The sequence below is a fragment of the Motacilla alba genome, chromosome 1 (genome assembly GCF_015832195.1).
Source record: "Motacilla alba alba isolate MOTALB_02 chromosome 1, Motacilla_alba_V1.0_pri, whole genome shotgun sequence".
Taxonomy (NCBI): Eukaryota; Metazoa; Chordata; class Aves; order Passeriformes; family Motacillidae; genus Motacilla; species Motacilla alba.
The window spans coordinates 17,741,617-17,759,312 of record NC_052016.1 but is presented as its reverse complement, the minus strand read 5'-3'; the positions used below and the strand labels follow the sequence as shown (position 1 = coordinate 17,759,312).

General features: G+C 38.0%; 1 protein-coding gene across 5 annotated transcripts in view; it reads left to right on the top strand.

The window, feature by feature from the left end:
• ROBO2 (roundabout guidance receptor 2) overlaps positions 1 to 17,696 on the top strand; it is an 865,191-nt gene that overhangs the window by 726,218 nt on the left and 121,277 nt on the right. For all 5 annotated transcript variants that reach the window (XM_038136167.1, XM_038136152.1, XM_038136160.1 and 2 more), the window contains exons 5-6: positions 1,648 to 1,786; positions 16,030 to 16,157. In XM_038136167.1, coding sequence (XP_037992095.1) covers positions 1,648 to 1,786; positions 16,030 to 16,157 — 267 coding nt within the window. The remainder of the gene's footprint in view (positions 1 to 1,647; positions 1,787 to 16,029; positions 16,158 to 17,696) is intronic.

The following is a 17,696-nucleotide window of genomic DNA, read 5'->3' as shown; positions in this document are numbered from 1 at the left end:
TATTCCGATTTGTAAAAGTGATGAACACTTTTTTGTCTGCAGTTGAATTAATGGAAGCTGAGCTTTGAACACAAAAAATTAAAACTTCATTTCCATCAACCCCTCCCCATCCCCTCAAAAAAAAAAAAATAGTCAGTTTTGTGGCTCAGGTTGAACACCAAAATTTAGCAGATACTTTTAACCTTGCTTTCTAAGATCTCTATCGTACCTCAGAGAGGAGCTATGAAAATGAGGTGATTATAAAGCATTAAGATAGGTGTAATAGAGGTCATGAGGAAATTAATAATTCTGACTTTGAAGTGCATTTTGAGTAGTAAGACAGGAGGCCACCCTCTAAACGGTACCACTACAGCAAAATATTAAACACCTGCTCATTAAATGAATACCAACAATCTGGAGATGTTCAGGGGAAAAAATAGTGTATGATCGTATACTTGCAACCAGTCCCACAAGGCATCATAAATTGAAAGGAAATGATTAAAAGACATGCAGACAGCCTTAATTCTGTCAGTAAGTGTGGCCTGCTTGATTTTTCAACCTTAATAATGTTCTTTTAACTTTTTAAAAAAATTATTTGCATATAATAAGCTTGCACAACAAACCTATAAAATTAGCTCTGTAGTTATCAAGACGAATTGCCTGAGTCAGAATCTGGTATTTCTTGCATCTGTGTGAATACTGAGTAATTTTTTTAAGTGACATCATATCCCTTAACTTGCTGAGAGTGAAATATGAAACATAGTCTGTAACCAGTTTTTCATGTCCTTATGATAAATCCCTGTCTTGAGTGGAAATACTGTTTCATATAAACCCAGCCTTATAATGGTTTGACTAGCATAAATAGTTTATGACAATAAAAGTGTGGTATGGCTGAGAGGACAGAAAAAATTTGTGCCTTCCAAAGGCAACTTGGAAACTAACCCCAGTGATATCCTTTCAAATGAAATTACCGGTACTTGGATTTTGTAGCAGTATAACTGAGATCAGATTGTGACTCTGCATCTGGATTTTAAGCAGGCCTGTACAACATTATGGTGATTAATACTATTTGTAGCTGTGCAGCCTAACATAACAAGGGTAAACAGAAGTTATTATTCAGACCTTAATTTGGTTTTCCATGGTGAAGTTGGCGATGGGGATCAGGGAATCTCTGTCCTGTGCACGACAGTTCACAATCGCCTGAGGTGTGTAACTCAGAGTTTAAATTTTCCTCTGAAGCATCAAGATATTGATCACTGCCAAAGGCAGGCTGGCTCCTGCTGGGAACTCTTGCTCCAGCTCATACATTGCTGCAACAGGAGCTCCCAGCTCAGGCTCTGTCTGTGCAGCACTGCAGACTCACAGCTTTTCCAGGGAAGGGCACGGCCTCAGAGGCCTCTCTGCTCTCCGGCAGATGGCCACTTGGTCCTGGCACAGGCTGCCTTCTGGTGGCTCTTGCTGGAGGGTAGGATGGGACAGCCTCTGCCTCTCCAGCCTGGCAACACTCTTGCTGGCTCTTTATGCATATCATCAGTTCCACTTGTCTGAATTTGTGGAGCTCAGCCTCCTTTCTGTTTGATGGATGGGTAAGCAGCAAGATGCTGAAAAGTCAAAAAGTGTTCATTTCAGCCCTCTGACTCACTGTGGAATTTTAATGTCTCTTTCAAGAGCGGCCCACGTTTCTCAGGCGACCGATTAACCAAGTGGTGCTGGAGGAGGAGGCCGTGGATTTCCGGTGCCAGGTGCAGGGGGATCCCACACCCACAGTCCGGTGGAAGAAAGATGATGCAGACTTACCGAGAGGAAGGTGAGAGCCACATTCACGTTCACTTCCAGATTTCAATTGTTGCACAATGCTGGAATCCATCCCTGCTACCAAGAGTTTGTTCTTTGACATTGTGTCCAAGATTTATTTCCCACATTGCTGCTCTTTCGGCACTACAAATCTTGCTTCAGAGGCAGCTGTGCAGGGAAGCCCAACCTGGATGAATTGTCCAAGTAATGGATTCCCGTGGAGGAAAGAAAAGTGTTCTGTAGGTGTTGTGAGCACATGGGTATTCAGTGAATATATTTGAGACAGTAAAGATGTTTTAGGACTTCAGAATGATCTGCTGATACCAAGAGGGAGAAAACTTGGCAGGAAAGTTGCTCTGTTGCACTGGCAAGGTGAATTACAAGCAGAGCATGGTGGGCTTTGCTGGCTCCTCAGTTCATGTCTGTTAAGTCTTGGAGAGAAACCGTCCTCTTGAGGAAACAAAAAGCCAGACTAGCAGAAGTGTAAAGCAGAGCTGAAATCTGGAACAGGCCCCCTGTGTTCAAGAAAGATTAATTTAGTCTGGAACAAACAAGGAGAAAATTTTAGTGAGCAGGGCAAGGGAGTCTCTCCTGCAAAAGGGTTTTAAATTAGTTTGGCTCCTTTCAACTAAAAGAGCAGTGTTTGGTCCTCATAATCTGGAACTCTCTTGTTTTGATGCTGAACCATTATTTCATTAAAAAATCTCAACATGGAACTAGCTCTGGAAACAGGAATTAGAACCCAGATCTGCACAACCCAACAAGTCTTTCTGGCACTATGAGTCCTGATTTATTTTTACACATTTTAATTCTAGCAGTAGACATGAATAGTGCCTCTTTTTTTTCCCCCACCACAGCTGATATTTTCCATCAGTTGATTATACTAATGGAAAAATACATAATCTAGAAAAAACATTTATATGTAAGTTTGATATGATATGTATGTGTGTGTGTATATATATATATATATATATATATATATATGTACTTTTAAAAAATTCATTTTCTGGCAATTAAAAAAATTACAAGTGACATAGTTGTTTTGCTTATTATAGTGACAAATGTGTATGAATGTAATAGGCAAAATATTATTTTCAGGAGAAGACTTTTTGATGTCAGGATGAATTTTTCTCTTTGCTTGCTCTTTAACTATGTATTGTAGAGTAATCCACAGTAAATACATTGTGTTTGTGTGATTTATTCTTGCTTTTCTGCTCCTTCTGTTGTTTTAAATCATATCTGCTTCTAGGTCTCATAAGCAGAGTTATTGGAGATGAACCCACAGTGTCTTTGGTTAGATTGCACTTCTGTTAGGTATTTTTTAGTGACTCTATCCCTTCTTTATCTCCAACACCTGCACTTCAGAGACAAATGCCTCTGATAATTAGCATTGCATGCTTTCTATTCTATAATATTTTTTATTTATATAGCACGATATGTGAGCATATCTTCACTGTCCAAAAAGTGGGAATTTCCAACTATGCTGCATGTTGCTTAATCAAGGAAGATAAGCCCGGAACCTCTAAAATAAAAGCTATTGTGGTTTTTTTTTTTGATTTTTAATACCAGCAAAGAAATTTGCCCAGGTTTATTCTGAATGAATGGATGGATGAGAAAATTATGATATCAAAATTATATAAATTAGGAAAAAAATTCAAAATTATTTCTCATTGAAATCGAGGGATTTCTTTTTTTGAGGTAAAAGACAAATTGAACTCCTATTTTTAGCGTTTTAACATCTGCAATGAAATATAAAGCCTTCAAGGTTTTTCCTTTGTTATTCTTCCCACACGCCTAAATACTTCTGAGCAGATCTCTGAGCTATTTCTCCCATAACTTTCAATAAAAATTTCCTGTTTCTATAGCTAACAATGTTCTATGTACATCTGTCTGTTTTTGTTTTTTCAATAATTTCATTTTGACTTCATCCCTAGATTGCAAGACAATTGTAGTAGGTACCTGTTTAAACAATTACAGCAGATTTTTAAATGTGTCTATTGTTGATTCAGCTTTCAAAATGTCTAGTTCAGTGGCAATGAAGCAGAACAAACTCCATTTTTGTATGCATTTTGTTTCTGTAATTTGCTCCTGGTGAATGCCAGAATCAGTGACAGTGGATCCATAGTCTTTCAGAAATCCTAGTCTGTTTTTCCACCTTACCTTGTTTTAGTTTTTTTAGTGACCCATGAGAAAGCAAAGAGGAAAGTAATGCCAGTGATTTCTGGTGACAAATGTGAACAGTATTGCTACACTGAGTGGTGTGTTGAGTAGTAATTGGAAAATAATTTCAGGCTGTTAAAGCCCTAATTATAAAGGTCCCAGATGGACTCTAAGCATCTCTAGTTGCAATTGGATTAAATGAAAAAAAAAAACAAACCACCAACTTCTAAAGAAATTACTTTGTTTGAAAACATTACTCTTTATAAAAAAATAATTTGGCTATTTTTCAAATTATCTGTGTAATTGCTCAGGAGTATATAAATAACCATGCTTCAAATCTGAAAATAAACAGTTCATTCTAATGGTACAAAACTTCATTCCCAATTTCAGTTGTTATAAACTGATGATCTAAATCAACTGTGATAGTCTGTGTCCTTGAGAAGCAGTTTTTAAAATGCTTGGGAAACCTTGGTCTCACTAGTGGTCAAAGGAAGGATTACTTATCCAACATCCTGTAGACCTGACTTGAGATTTCAGACTATGATACATGTCATGGAGCTCCTCTGTGTATGACTGGGCAGGAATTAAAAAAAAAAAAAATACTAGGTGAAAACAGTAGTGTGAGTAATGTATGAAAACTGTTTTCATAGTCCTTTTGCACCACTGTGATAAATAATTATTTATATTCTTCAGTGCTTAAAATTCTTGTTAGAGCCTAAATTGGTCCCAGCAAATTAATATCTTGTTGATCTAAATGTTGATACTGCACCAACAGGGAGACTCAAAATCCAGTGTGAAGCTTGGGGTATGTAAAGCCTTTTTCCAGAAGCTGTCCACTTCAAATCAGTGACCCAAGACTGAAATGCATTGTGAATCAAATGTGGAGGCACATGGTGTATATTTTATTTTAATTGCTCTAAAAATTCAGCCTCACACCACAGCCTCCACAGTACACAAAGAGGGGGGAATAGTTAATCAAGTATGACACATGTCAAACTACTGGAGGTGAACAGGATGTTGTGGGGTCACCAGTCCTATGCCTTTGGCTGCAATATGAAGTTCACTATTCCATGAATAAAGTTTTTTCTCATTACAAGTGACACAAGGAAATGACACGAAGATTGTGTCAAAGTGACTCAGACAATTGTGGCCATGCATAATGATTAAGACCTACTGAAAATTAAATAAAATTTGTCTTTATGAATTGAATTTTTTTTTCCAGATACATGTTCAGGTATCTTTCCTCTTGATGTCTGCTCAGCAGAAATAGAAATTATACTTTCTTTCCAAGGAGCTGATGGTCTCCTGTGTGGTAGAGAACTCAATATGGCCTGAATAAGCTTTTCTTTCATCTACATTTTAGTCCTGGTAACAGGAAGAAAATGACATTATTTGAGAGCCTACAGTATGAGAGTGGCAGATCTATGACTAGCAATTTAATAACATTTGAATAAGGTTTGTACAGTGTTTCATGTCTTCAAATTTTCTAGCAAAGCCGAGGAGAGCAGCTGCATGGTCTGTAATTATATAGCAAGTAATAAGTACTTCTTTTTTTTTTTTTTTAGGAAGTGAAGAGATTTTCAATTACAAGTCAAAATTTATGACACACTATAATAACTGTTTAAACCTTTTATACAGAAGAAGTTAGCAGTGCCAGCTCTTCGGGAGAGTGAGGTTAGCTCAGCAAATGTATTTTTCAGTTGCCTTAAAAATGACTGAGTAGCAATCACATAGGCCTTTTTTGCATTCCAGCCCAGAACAGCTGTTTTAGCTCAGTAAATACATCTTTAATGAAATTACAACCTGCTCTTTTAAGTTGCATTTACAGGCACTGTCTGATTAAATGGATATTGTACTAGAGATGAAAAGTGGCAACTGCACCAACAGGGGAGAGGTATTTGTTTTATGTGCCACCCACACAATAGGAGTGTGGGCAGAAAATCCAAGAGTGATGCTTCAGAAGGAAAGTGGTGTGTAGTTTACACAAGGTGTATTGCTAAGTATTAAGAGATTGTAGGTTATTAAATTAAACCGAGCTGTAACACGCAGCAGTGAAAATCATAAACAGCACAGCAAGCTTTCTTATTTGCTGGAGATTAGGAATGTTCATTAAAAATTATTTGGGAATAAGCATTCTTAAAGCACAGAGCTAATGTATTGTAAGATATGTGTCAGCTGCAACAGCACAAGCCTGTGTAGGTGTTAGTTTTGCTATGTTTTTAAAACTGGCCACTTTTTTTTATGCATATGCATAGTCTGGGCAGAAATGTTGTCTTTCACACTTCCGGTAGAGTTTAATGAAAAAGCACACCTATAATTTCTCTGCTTTCCTCCATGGCTTCTCATGAACCCAAAACTAGGAGTATAACATGACATTTTAAAAATATCTCACGGTCTCCCAGATGCAAATCTTTGAAATGGATTTAAACACAACTGACAGCAAACCTAATGAACTAAGAAAAGCTGGATTTTTTAAGAGGAGATCCAAAAAGAGCCTGATAGCCTGAGAAGTTTTGCATTTTTATTTCTCCATTGTGATGGGTTGACCCTGGCTAGATGTCAAGTGTCCCCCAAAGCCTTTCTGTTATTCCCTTCCCAGGTGGACAGAGGGCAGAAAATATAATGAAAGGCTCATGGGTCAAGATAAAAATGAGGAGATCACTCATCAGTTAGTGTCATGGGCAAAACAGATTCAACCTGGGGAAAAATTAGTTCAATTTATTATCAATCTAATCAGAAAAGGATAATGAACTAAATCTTAAAAACACCCTCCCCCCACCTTTTTCTTTGACAGGGAAAGAGGCTTGTGGTCAGTTCATCACACCTTGTCTCTGCCACTGCTTCTTCCTCAGGGAGAGGAGTTTACTTCTGTGCCTGGAGTTCCTCCTCCCCTCCTTTGCTGACCTTGATGTCTGCAGAGTTGTTGCCCTCTCATGAGAGCTTTGGTGGGCACCTTGCACATACCCACCACATCATGACCACAGAATAAGGCTCTGTAAGCAAGAGACACAGTAATTTTTAAGAATAAACAGTGGTGCTCTGCAATTTCATTTATATTCTATGGATAGGATATTGAGGTATTTAACTCCAGCCCCCTCTAGATACAACCAAGGGGAGAATGACCTTTCAATGAAATATGAGTTAATAACACTACAGCACTGTGTGCTTTCCTTGAGTTAATATCTGTGCAGATTGTAACAAAATGCAGTCTAATGTGTATTGAAAATTAATTAGAATAAAGAGTGTGTTTTACTAGTGTAATGAATATAATCTTTGGTTACATCAGCAAATTTCTATTGCAATTAATAACAATTAACAATTTTAAATGAAGGGTTGGGGGAAAAGGATGTTTTTCATATTAGCTATATCACATGTACTATTTGTCTTCTCTGGTTAGATCCTGTATGATTTGCATGCCCATCTTTTTTTTTTTCCTTAAGCTAAAGTATTAAGGAGAGATTAGTCCCTTTATGAGGAGCATAGGGTGGAAGATTGGATGTTCTTAATAGCTTGTCAAAAGGAGACAGTGAAAGAAAAAGGTTTAGTATAGTATTTTTATCCTTACATACATCTGGAGGCATGAGAGGAGGTTTGCAGAGGATGTTGCTGTAGATGTCTGGCACAGAGAGAGCTGCTCTGTAACTTGCAGAGTCCATGGGGCACAAGTGAACACTGGCAGATCTCAGTCAAGTGCAGCATAAGCATCTTTTCAGCTGTTATATTGGACCATTTGAGGAAACTTCTGTAAAATCAGAGATGCCATTTAGAGATAGAGAGGTGATGAGCAGTAAAATGGATGCAAGGGTTGGTTAGTTTTTGTGTATATAACATCAAGAGGATTTACCACAGTGATGGTGGGATTCCCCCTCCTGGAGCACTTTTGGTTGAGTATCCCTTTTCTCTGATTGCTATTTTGCCTGTCACTGATCCCTTCCTGCTCTGCAAGTGGAAATATATTCCTTACAGTTGTATGAGGAGTACATGCCCAAGTGAATGCGTAAATGAGAACATTTTTTTACGTTTTAAAACCCTCAAAACTTGACATTGAATAAAGTCCTATAATTGCATTGTCCCACAGTTACCCCAGGGGTTTATAATCTAACCCAGGAGTTGCCTGCTATTCTATTTGTCTGGAGTATTAAATGTTGTGAGCAAAAATGGCTCTGCTAGACTGATCAGCAGAGAAACAGTTAATAACTTTGACATTTAAATTGGCTTCATGTTAAGTGTCAGTTCTCACCACAGAGCTGAAGAAGCGCTATTGTTTCAGCCAGTCTGTTTGCAGATTCATGAAAACACTCTCCAGTTGCTTACATAAGGGTCAAGGTTGGAAAAATAGCTTTACAACTCCATGGACAGCAGCCATAAAGGAATTGTGTCAACTAGCACTCCTGCCTGCATGTTTTCTCTTTATGCTGTGTGAACTATTAGTGATCTATGAAGTGATCACTGAGAGTGCACTAGAAACAGTATTGTCACAGGGGAATGTTGTTATTTCTTTTTTATTCTTTCTTATAGTTAAATTTCAGAACAATAATGAAGTCACTAGAAGAGTTCAGAAACAAAATTTAATGCTAGTTGTTGTAGCCTCAAACATGAGTTTATCTGAATTTTCCATTCACAGAAGGCTGCAGTAAAAAATAGTCTTGCAGGAAGAGGACAAAGTGAAATTTAATGTAGGATTTAATTCAAAATATTCCTACTAATGCTTAAATATTTCTTTTAGTGTCAAAAAAGCAAAGTATACTCCATAAAAGCTTAGTAACCACATGGTTTGTATACTGTATTTATAAGTTTTAGAATATTAAGGTAGCCTTCTTTCTATTATCAGTTATATTAACCATTAATATCATAGAATTAAAAAGTAAAGATTGTTAACTGCATTTTTTTTTCCATGAAAGCCTCAGGAAAACAGGGATGATGAAGCTCTTAGATATGGTCAAGTGGGAGTAAGATTCAAGAGCTCTAACCACTGATGCTACTGGAATGTCTGACCTGCAGGGATTTCTTCTCCTTTAACACATTCCATCTCTTCATGGGATACAAAACTTTTCATCTGAGTTAAAAACAAATTAACTTACACTGTCAGTGAAAACACTTTAATGGTAAAGTTTTAAGCCTAAAAATTATTTCAAGTTCATATCAGTAAGTTCTATGTTGATAATTGCTTAACTAGCAAAATGTACTTTTTAAGAATATGACTTCTGGCTCAACTGCAGTATTGAAGGCACTTTCATTACAACATTAACATGACTTCATCTTTAATTGCCACTTCAAGGTTAGTTACTGATTCAAAATACAGATTAGGAAATATTTCATTTCTCTGACAAGTTTATAGTAATCTTTCATGTGCTTTAGGCAAATAGTAATAAACAGGCAAACACAAATTTAGTATATCTCAAACTACTCATGAGCTATGTGCTCATGTTAAAGGCATCAAGCCAAGTTTAGTGGGTGCATGATGCCAGTCTGGGCTAAAATCTTCTTACCTTGTTCCAGTCCATGCAGTAACATTTCAATTTTTCAAAAGCTGAAATGGACAAAACCAGATAACTCTGAGCATCAAGGGATAAATTTCTGAGGGATGAATTTATGACATAGGCATTAATAATATAAATCTCCCTGACTGCTTGACAAATGTGTCTCATCTGTGAGGGAAAGGACTACTCCTGGTGCTGGGGGATAGGTCTCCATGCCAAGTGATTACAAGGTCTCTTAGATCATACTTCCACCAAAGCTCCAGTTTCTGAAATGTGGAGCTCTGTCTGGAACTAAAATCAAATCAGAAGCCCATTTTGGGTAATTATCATGTGGTAATTCCCTATGAGTACACGTCCATGTGCAAACAGAGATGTAAAGGATCTCTGCGTAAGTTTAGATAGGATTTACTGAGTCATTGATTCCCAGACATATGTTTTGTTCTTAACTGCTGTTTGTTTCCAAATTATTTCAAAGAGAATCAAAAACCAGTCTCAATTTGCTTTCTTGGTTCTCTTCTGAGCACATGGCTCCTGATTTTGTAAGAGACTACGCATTTTTATGTGCAGTCACACCTGTCTGTTTGCATGTAAGAGCAGTGCTGTGGAGTGTAATGCTTCCAGATAATTTGGAAAACCTTATTTCCTTGGAAACAGGTATGGTTTCCCAATGTTGGCCCAGTAACTGTAACAGCTGTACACATATTTTATGAGACTTAGACCATTTTATTGAATGCCTTGCTTTAAAACACAACGCAGGGTGGGTTTCTGTTTTATATTATTGCAATTGTGTCTACTCTGTCAGATAGAAATAATCTGCTAGTCCCAACCCATAAGAGGTTTTGGACTAAAGCAGAACCTGAGTCAGCATAATTGAAGAAAAATCTCAATAGTGAATGGCGGCCCGTGTCACACAGCTCTTTTCCTGGTTGTTGTATAGAATAAGGAAATATGGAATACAGAATCCCTTTTATATGTCAGCTTGAAAATATGCATCACACAAAGAAATTCAAAGTAATGGAACATTGTCTTCTACCTTTCTCTGGCATGAATGACAGAGCTAAAAGATAAAGGGGTATCTGGACATGAAGATGTGAAGAGTAGCCATCCTGTCAGCACCTTGGAGGTAGCTCCCTGGTAGCTCAATTTCTCATGGCTGTAAGCATTGTCTTAGAGCCACCCAGCAAAAAGAAGCTTTTGATTTCAGGGGCACAACAGAGTAATTTGTGACTAGTGCACACAAATACATCCATAACTGTTGCTGATTTAGGTTTTGCTAGAGAAAAAAACTTGACACTCCTATTATCTTTGCCCAGAAAGCTGTTACCCATGTATGTTTGGGGTTCTTTCTTCTTCCACTTATCAGTGCATGGGATGGAAGTAATAATAACTCAACTTGTGTCAGATATGCATTGCCAGTGGGCATGGAGGCTCTCCCTTCTGCTGCTGGATCACACAAGCCTGAAGCAGGTAACAGCTCACACTTCCCATCTCATTGCAGCTTCCCTCTGGCTCCCTCCATCTGGCACAGGGATGCAGGAGCCAGTGAAAAGCTGTGGCAGTGTGCTGGGAGCTGAAGTGCCAGCCCCACAAAACAGAAGTGGAGACAGAAGCTTAGTCCTCCTTAACTACCTCCTGTTTACCCTGGTTTTGGCCAGTAGCATCTCTCAATTTGGGCACCCCAATCATTGTTGTTGTGAGCAATCTTGAAGCTTTGTGCATGTTCTGCAAAATAGTCTGGCAAACGGGCAAAAGAAAATACAGCAAAGTCATTTTTGTGCCATCTCTTAAAAAAAAAAAAAAGACAAGCCTACAGTGTGTACATACAAAGATTCTATTTATTATTTAATATTTTTATTTACAAGAATGTTTTAGATTAAAATATATACCTAGTATAAATTAATGCAAAAATTTTTGAGGTCTGTGGCATCAGTCTTTTACTGATGTGACTTTAGTTTAGATGTGGCTTTTTCCTCTTGCAATATCCCTTTAGCAAGAAATAAGACTTCTTGAGTTGGGTTTCTTGAGTTCAGCAGAGCATTCTGTGAAGTTTAAAGTACACCACTTAATCAAGTACATCCTTGCATTCCCAGCTAGGCTACTTGGATATTTAGGAATTAAATTACTCCAGCTGCAGAAGCATTTTTGCTATCTGTATGTGTTGAAAACAAAAGAGGTGCATTTTTTTTTAAGCATAGCTGCATGCACATTTTTGAAAATATGGAAACTAGGGGTTCTGCAAAACACTGTGAAAAATTTATATCAAATGCAAAAAAACCCAAATATTATTGTTAACTATCTCCAACTTCTGTAAATTTTTCACTATTTTTTTATTTGATAATTATGAGGAAGATTGATGGCTGAGTGTGAACAGATACACTTCCAAATGTGGGGAAAAAAATCCAACTGTGACAAAACCAGTTCAATTCAAGTTTATTCTTAGATGCTTAAGTTAACACATGAATTCAACCTCAGTACATTAATTTGTGATACTTAAAAATAGTTAATGTGTTTTGTTTTATTTTCTATTTGGCTGAACAGATGGTAATGGTTTTGACACAATTCAGTTTTTTATTTTTCTTCTTTTCTTTTCTTGAAAAAGACAAGGCTCTTTTTCCCACTTTGTCACAGCTGGTTACCAATCAATCTCAATTCACAGTACAGTGATGATAGCACATGTTGTTCAGGGGCCAAATCTGATTGGGTTGCATTTTCAGCAGTGTTTCATATCAAAAAAAATTGTGTCTGTATAGCAGTGACTGTCAGCACACTATTGTACAACTGTCATTAATCAGAACTAGCAACAATGAATGCATTCATATGTGCCAGGACTGCCAGATTTCACTCAAAATCACCCAATTTCTATTAGAATTTCCTCACCAGCAGTGTTTTCTCATGTGCCTCTTGTTTCTCTCTTTCTTTTTTCTTTGCCAGTCCCCTGCCAGCCGCTTCCTTTTCGTTTAATTAAAGGCAGACCTGCTCTATTACTTGTAGAACAGAAATTATGTAACATGGTGCCCAAAAGTGGCTGGTTTATATCTGGCACAGACTAACTGGCTGTTTAAAAGACCTCTCCCAGCTCAGTCTGATGGCTGAAGTCTAAGCAGAATCGAAAGGTTAAGCACCTCCAAATGTTTAACAAAGAGAAGTACTTAAAATCAATTAAATGTCCATAAACATGTGAAACTGATGTCTGACGCCCTCTGGTTTTAGCTCAATGCTACATTAATTGGCTAGGAGTCAGCAATATTTGGGCAATGTATCACAGGTTGTTTCTTGACACTGCACATATTTTGAGGACATGGCTTTCTTCATGTACTGGCAATGTTAAGGAGCAATTTAACCACTGTACCCTGGTTTTCTGCCATTCCATCGTCAGTCCAGGAGCCTGATTAACACTCTCTGTGGTTGGTATTAGCAGAGGACCCTGATCCTCATTCCAAGTGTTCAGAAGCACTAATCCAGATGAGAGTGGACTTCCACAGACAATGAGGTGAAAACATCTTGCTGTGGGGATTTGAGGCTCTAGGACAGAGAGGAGACAAGGCACGGGGCAAGGTTGAGTAGGTGGATGCTTGACAAATTCAAAAGACCTTCAGTCTTCATTCCTTGTTATTTTGTTTGTGCTGCTGTGGGTCAGGCTAAAAGCCAGTTTTCCTCCTTTCTCCTTCCGGTCTGCTTCATCTGCCAAAGCTCTTCACTGAACTGTGGTGACTTCTGGGGACAGTGCTGGTGGAACAGATGACTGACGGGCAGCATATCAGTACTGCAGGACAGCAGATGGTTCTAACACCCCACGGGTCCATCCACGTATGGATCTAATTGCTAGATGGCACATTCTGTCAGGGTGGTCCAAAAGTATGGCCTGCTGGAGAAGCAGGCTGGGAGAGATGAACCTGTCCTTGAAGTGATTGTTAACTGGACCGTGACAGTGACATGTTTACGCCACCCTCTGTTTGGTGACCCAAGTGGGAGCTGATGGCTATACCCACCACCCTGCGTCCTGGCATGCCATGCAGCTGGCTCCTCCGCCCAGCAGCCTTGGCACAAAGTGCATGATTGGCAGGTGCAGGGATAAAGGCTGCCGCAGCCTCGGAGGCAGCTGGCTGGCATGCCGGCACCAGCACATCCATGACAGGAAGCAGAGTGAGTCAGCTGCAGCCCACAGCATGCTGGAGCTCCCTGTCCCAGCCTGCCTGCATCCCAGTTCAGGCAGCCCCTCTCTCAGATACAGTCCTGCTGCCTGGCTGTTTTGCTCTCGGCAGCATTAAGTGAAACACAGGGATGTTATCTGTTGTATGAAGAGAAAACCCCATCAATTTCATAGATGGCTAATTGTTGCCCAGCTTTATAGCCCCGATTCTGATATCCAATTCATATTTATATTATAACTGATCTTAGTTTCCTCATCATACAGGAGCTGAATACAAATTTATATTTTCAGTCTCCTAGAGCTGGCCTCATGTCAAGAAAATAAGCATTCGCTCTTGTCTGCAATTCTGCAATAACCAAAGACAAATAACTGCTCCATCGTTGTAGGATAATGTTGTCATATTCTTGAGATTTTTAAGGGGGACAATTTGCCCTTTCTGTCTTATGAAAACAGTGATTTTTATTTGCCATTGACTAATGCAGCACAGCATGCAAAATGACATAATTTGTGAGCAGTCTAGAGGAAATGTTCTTTAGCTGCATGTGGCTGTTGAATGTAGTTGTAATAGATGTGTAGCTCTCCAGAAGGTGCATATTAAGTTCTCTAACATCATACCTGCCCCCTCACCACTAACAGTGCCACTATGCGGGCAAAAAATTATCCCTGCAAGTTTCTAAAGTTTGCCATGACATCTATTTACTTATTTTTCCCCTTGGCATATCTGTTATCAGTCAGTGAAATCTGAGGTACTGCATATATTAAATGTAACTCCAAGGAAACGGATATTATATGAGTATATGTTAACTCTAACAGAATGGTTAGCCTCAAATTCATCTTTATTTAATTATTTCTCGCTAATTGATAGAATGGAGCTACTGAATATAGAAAGAATTTGTATTGTGGTGAATACGAGAAGATTTCTTGACTGCTCTTTATTCTTGGAATTGCTAGGAATGCTCTAATTGATGTTGTGAGCTTTAGTTAGACCTAATAGAAATTTAAATGTTTCACCATATGGGATCTTTGAGTTAAGATGCTTTGAAATCTGTCAGCACACAGTGCTCTCTCTACAAACTTATACTAAAGGAACCAATAGCAATGTACGTTATGTACACAGAAAAAGTTAGGTTTCACATTCCCAAAGGATCTAAAAATGCTGATAGAAACTGACAACATTTCTCTGACTTGTTGCATTGCGTCGTTATTCATACAAACATTTAAGGGTGCTCTTCCATTTGATTTCAGTGTGTTTCCTGTACAAGTCTGTAAGGCCTTTCCCACATACAAAAAGAAAAAATGAGAAACAAAAAGAAAGTAAATGAGTCCTTCTAAAATTATGTCATGACTGTGTATACAGTGAGAAATAGTATTGACACTTCCTGAGGTTTAGATCTGTCTTTAGTTTAGTATTCCTATTTCACTGATACATGTGAATCTGAAGCCAAGTCTAGATTCAAGGTGACTTAATGTATCATATCATGGAGAGATGTTGCTGAAAATCATTTAACAAAATTATATTTAAAGGGTAAAGTATCTATGCTGGTAGCCAGGTTTTCCTGATTTGGCAACCAAAGATATTTTATACAACATGAAATCTCCTGCTGACTTTAATGAGTGTTGGATCAGAGCCTAAAAAAGTTTGTTAAGCATGACTTCTGCAGATAATAACAATTTAGCTGAAAATATTTTTTCTGGGTATAATCAGTCTAAATGCCTTGAGAATAAATGTTCACTACCTACTGGAGTATGTTGCATTAAGTAAGTTTTATACATCCTCATGTATAAAACTTAAAGTTTTAGAATTTTTTCAACAGTAAAAACAAATAAATGTGCAAAGCACAATTTAATTGGTTCTAATTTCTTTTAAGAAAGAGAAAATGTCCTTGTCCAGCCTTATTGAATTGTTTTGTTGTATTTCTGTGAAATTGATAAATCTGCTTTAATGTGCCTCTTCAATAAATGTCACCTTCCAGAGCTTGAATATATTTTTTATTGTTTGCAATTGGGTAGTGTGACATCCTACCAACATGTTCACCATTCCCTAGGGGATTGCTGCTGCAGGGGAAAACTGTATATAAAAGGATATTTCCAAATCAGCAAAAGGTAAAACGTGTAGCTCACACCATTAAAGGGATGATAAACCTGAGCTGTCATGTATTGATAACTGATATCTGATACCTTAATTTTATCTTATTGCTCTAGATCAAGGACAAATTGAATGCTATTATTAATAAAGCCCTAATACTGAACATAGCAATACTAATTTTATGTAAAGTTTCTAACTAATGCAGAGTGCAATAAAAATGTCACGGAGATTAATGCTTCGTGGAATTATCTAATGCTGGATAATAATTTATCTTCCAAAGTTGGCTCCAAGATAAATTCAGACTGGTGTTTTCCAGGTGATAGTTTCTGTCCATTTCTGCTGCCCACAAAAAGAGTTTTCACTCTTTTGCTGTGATACAGGTATGACATCAAAGACGACTACACCCTGCGCATCAAGAAAGCCATGAGCACAGATGAAGGAACCTACACCTGCATCGCCGAGAACCGGGTTGGGAAGGTGGAAGCCTCTGCTACGCTCACCGTGCGAGGTGAGTGCTCCCACAGAGGCAGGGTCTGTGTCCTACAGGGATAACTGCTTTCTGATGAGATGGGCCACATCCTTCCCTGCCCTTGTTTGGGTTCCACACACCCTTTGCCATGGTGCCTGCCTTACTGATTTACAGCACAGGTGAAATCCTGGTCCTGTTGATATCTTGTGCGAAATTTTAATTGATTTCAGCAGGATAGCATCCCCCTGCAGTAAAGTCCTGTCCCAATGTGTTTTTATTGAAGAGCAGATACATATATGCATAAGCAAGCACTACGTAACTGTGGGCATAGACATGAATATGTGAGCCATCAGCTCAGGCTATTAGTCACGTTTCTTTCTCTAAGAAGTATAACGAGTAAAGTAACTATATTTATTAATGACAAACATAATACAGATAATATTATTATGGGATTAGCTCTGCCAAAATTAAGCTCTCTACCACTACCCTTTATCCAAAAAACAAACCACAGCCAAAGGAAAGAGAAAATCCTAATTAAATTGTATAAGTATTACAAGGTAAGACTAATTATTCTCTCCTAAAATATTTGTGGTCTCTAGTATCCACTCACTATTTATGTGCTGCTCTTTGGTAAGGAGGTTTTAAGGCAGGTGGAATAATGAGTGTCCAAAATATCTTTTGTGACAGTACATATAGACATGCTAAAGATTATGGGGAGAGAAAAAGTTTGTCAGCTAATATTTCTATTTGAGTAAATAGAATATAATAGTTATTACTTCATTCCAAAAGATAAGCAGCAATTTGGCACAATGGATATCAGGCAGACACTATTTCACAGTTTAGTGGTGCATGCTGACGGTTTTCAGTAGAGCTGTGAAAGGTTAATAAAAACATTTTTAGCTTTATCTGTCCTCCTCTTTTCATACACATTAAATCAAATGTTCAAAGTCTCAATGGATTGCTTTATTAGAACTGGGGTCAACTGACCCAAGAGGCCAGCTTCCATTTCCATCCATTTAATGCATGGACACAGTTCAGTTTAATTTGCTGAATTCAAAGGAAAAAAAAAAAAGCCACTGAGTGGCTTTGTAGGATAGTATGTAACAAAGAAAAGAGAGCATTGTGATAATCTGTTGAAATATTACCTCAGTGTTCACTTTAGACTGTAAGTGACAATATGGCTCTTCCATTTTGAGTTGAAGAAATAGGTGTGTAAGAGATTGTTCTTCCCTTTTGTAATATGGGAAAATTAGTCACCACAGCCAGCTCCCAGAAACAGTCTCACTCTGTTTCTTTGTCACAGACAGTATCGCAGTGTCCAGTAATTCTGGTAACCAATTCCCTGGCTTTGAAACACTCCTAAAACTGTGTCCACTCTGCACATTACTGGAGCAAGCCTTTTGGATTTGCTACCCTGACTTTTAATGTAAACAATAGCTAAAACCCAGAAAAAAAAAATCCTTTGAAATCACTGAAGCTTGAACCAATGAAATTAAAGGGAAAAAAATTCAAGGAAATGTGTAATTTAATCGATTTTCCCCCAGTAAAAGCATGTTTTCATTATCTTGTGTATTTTTC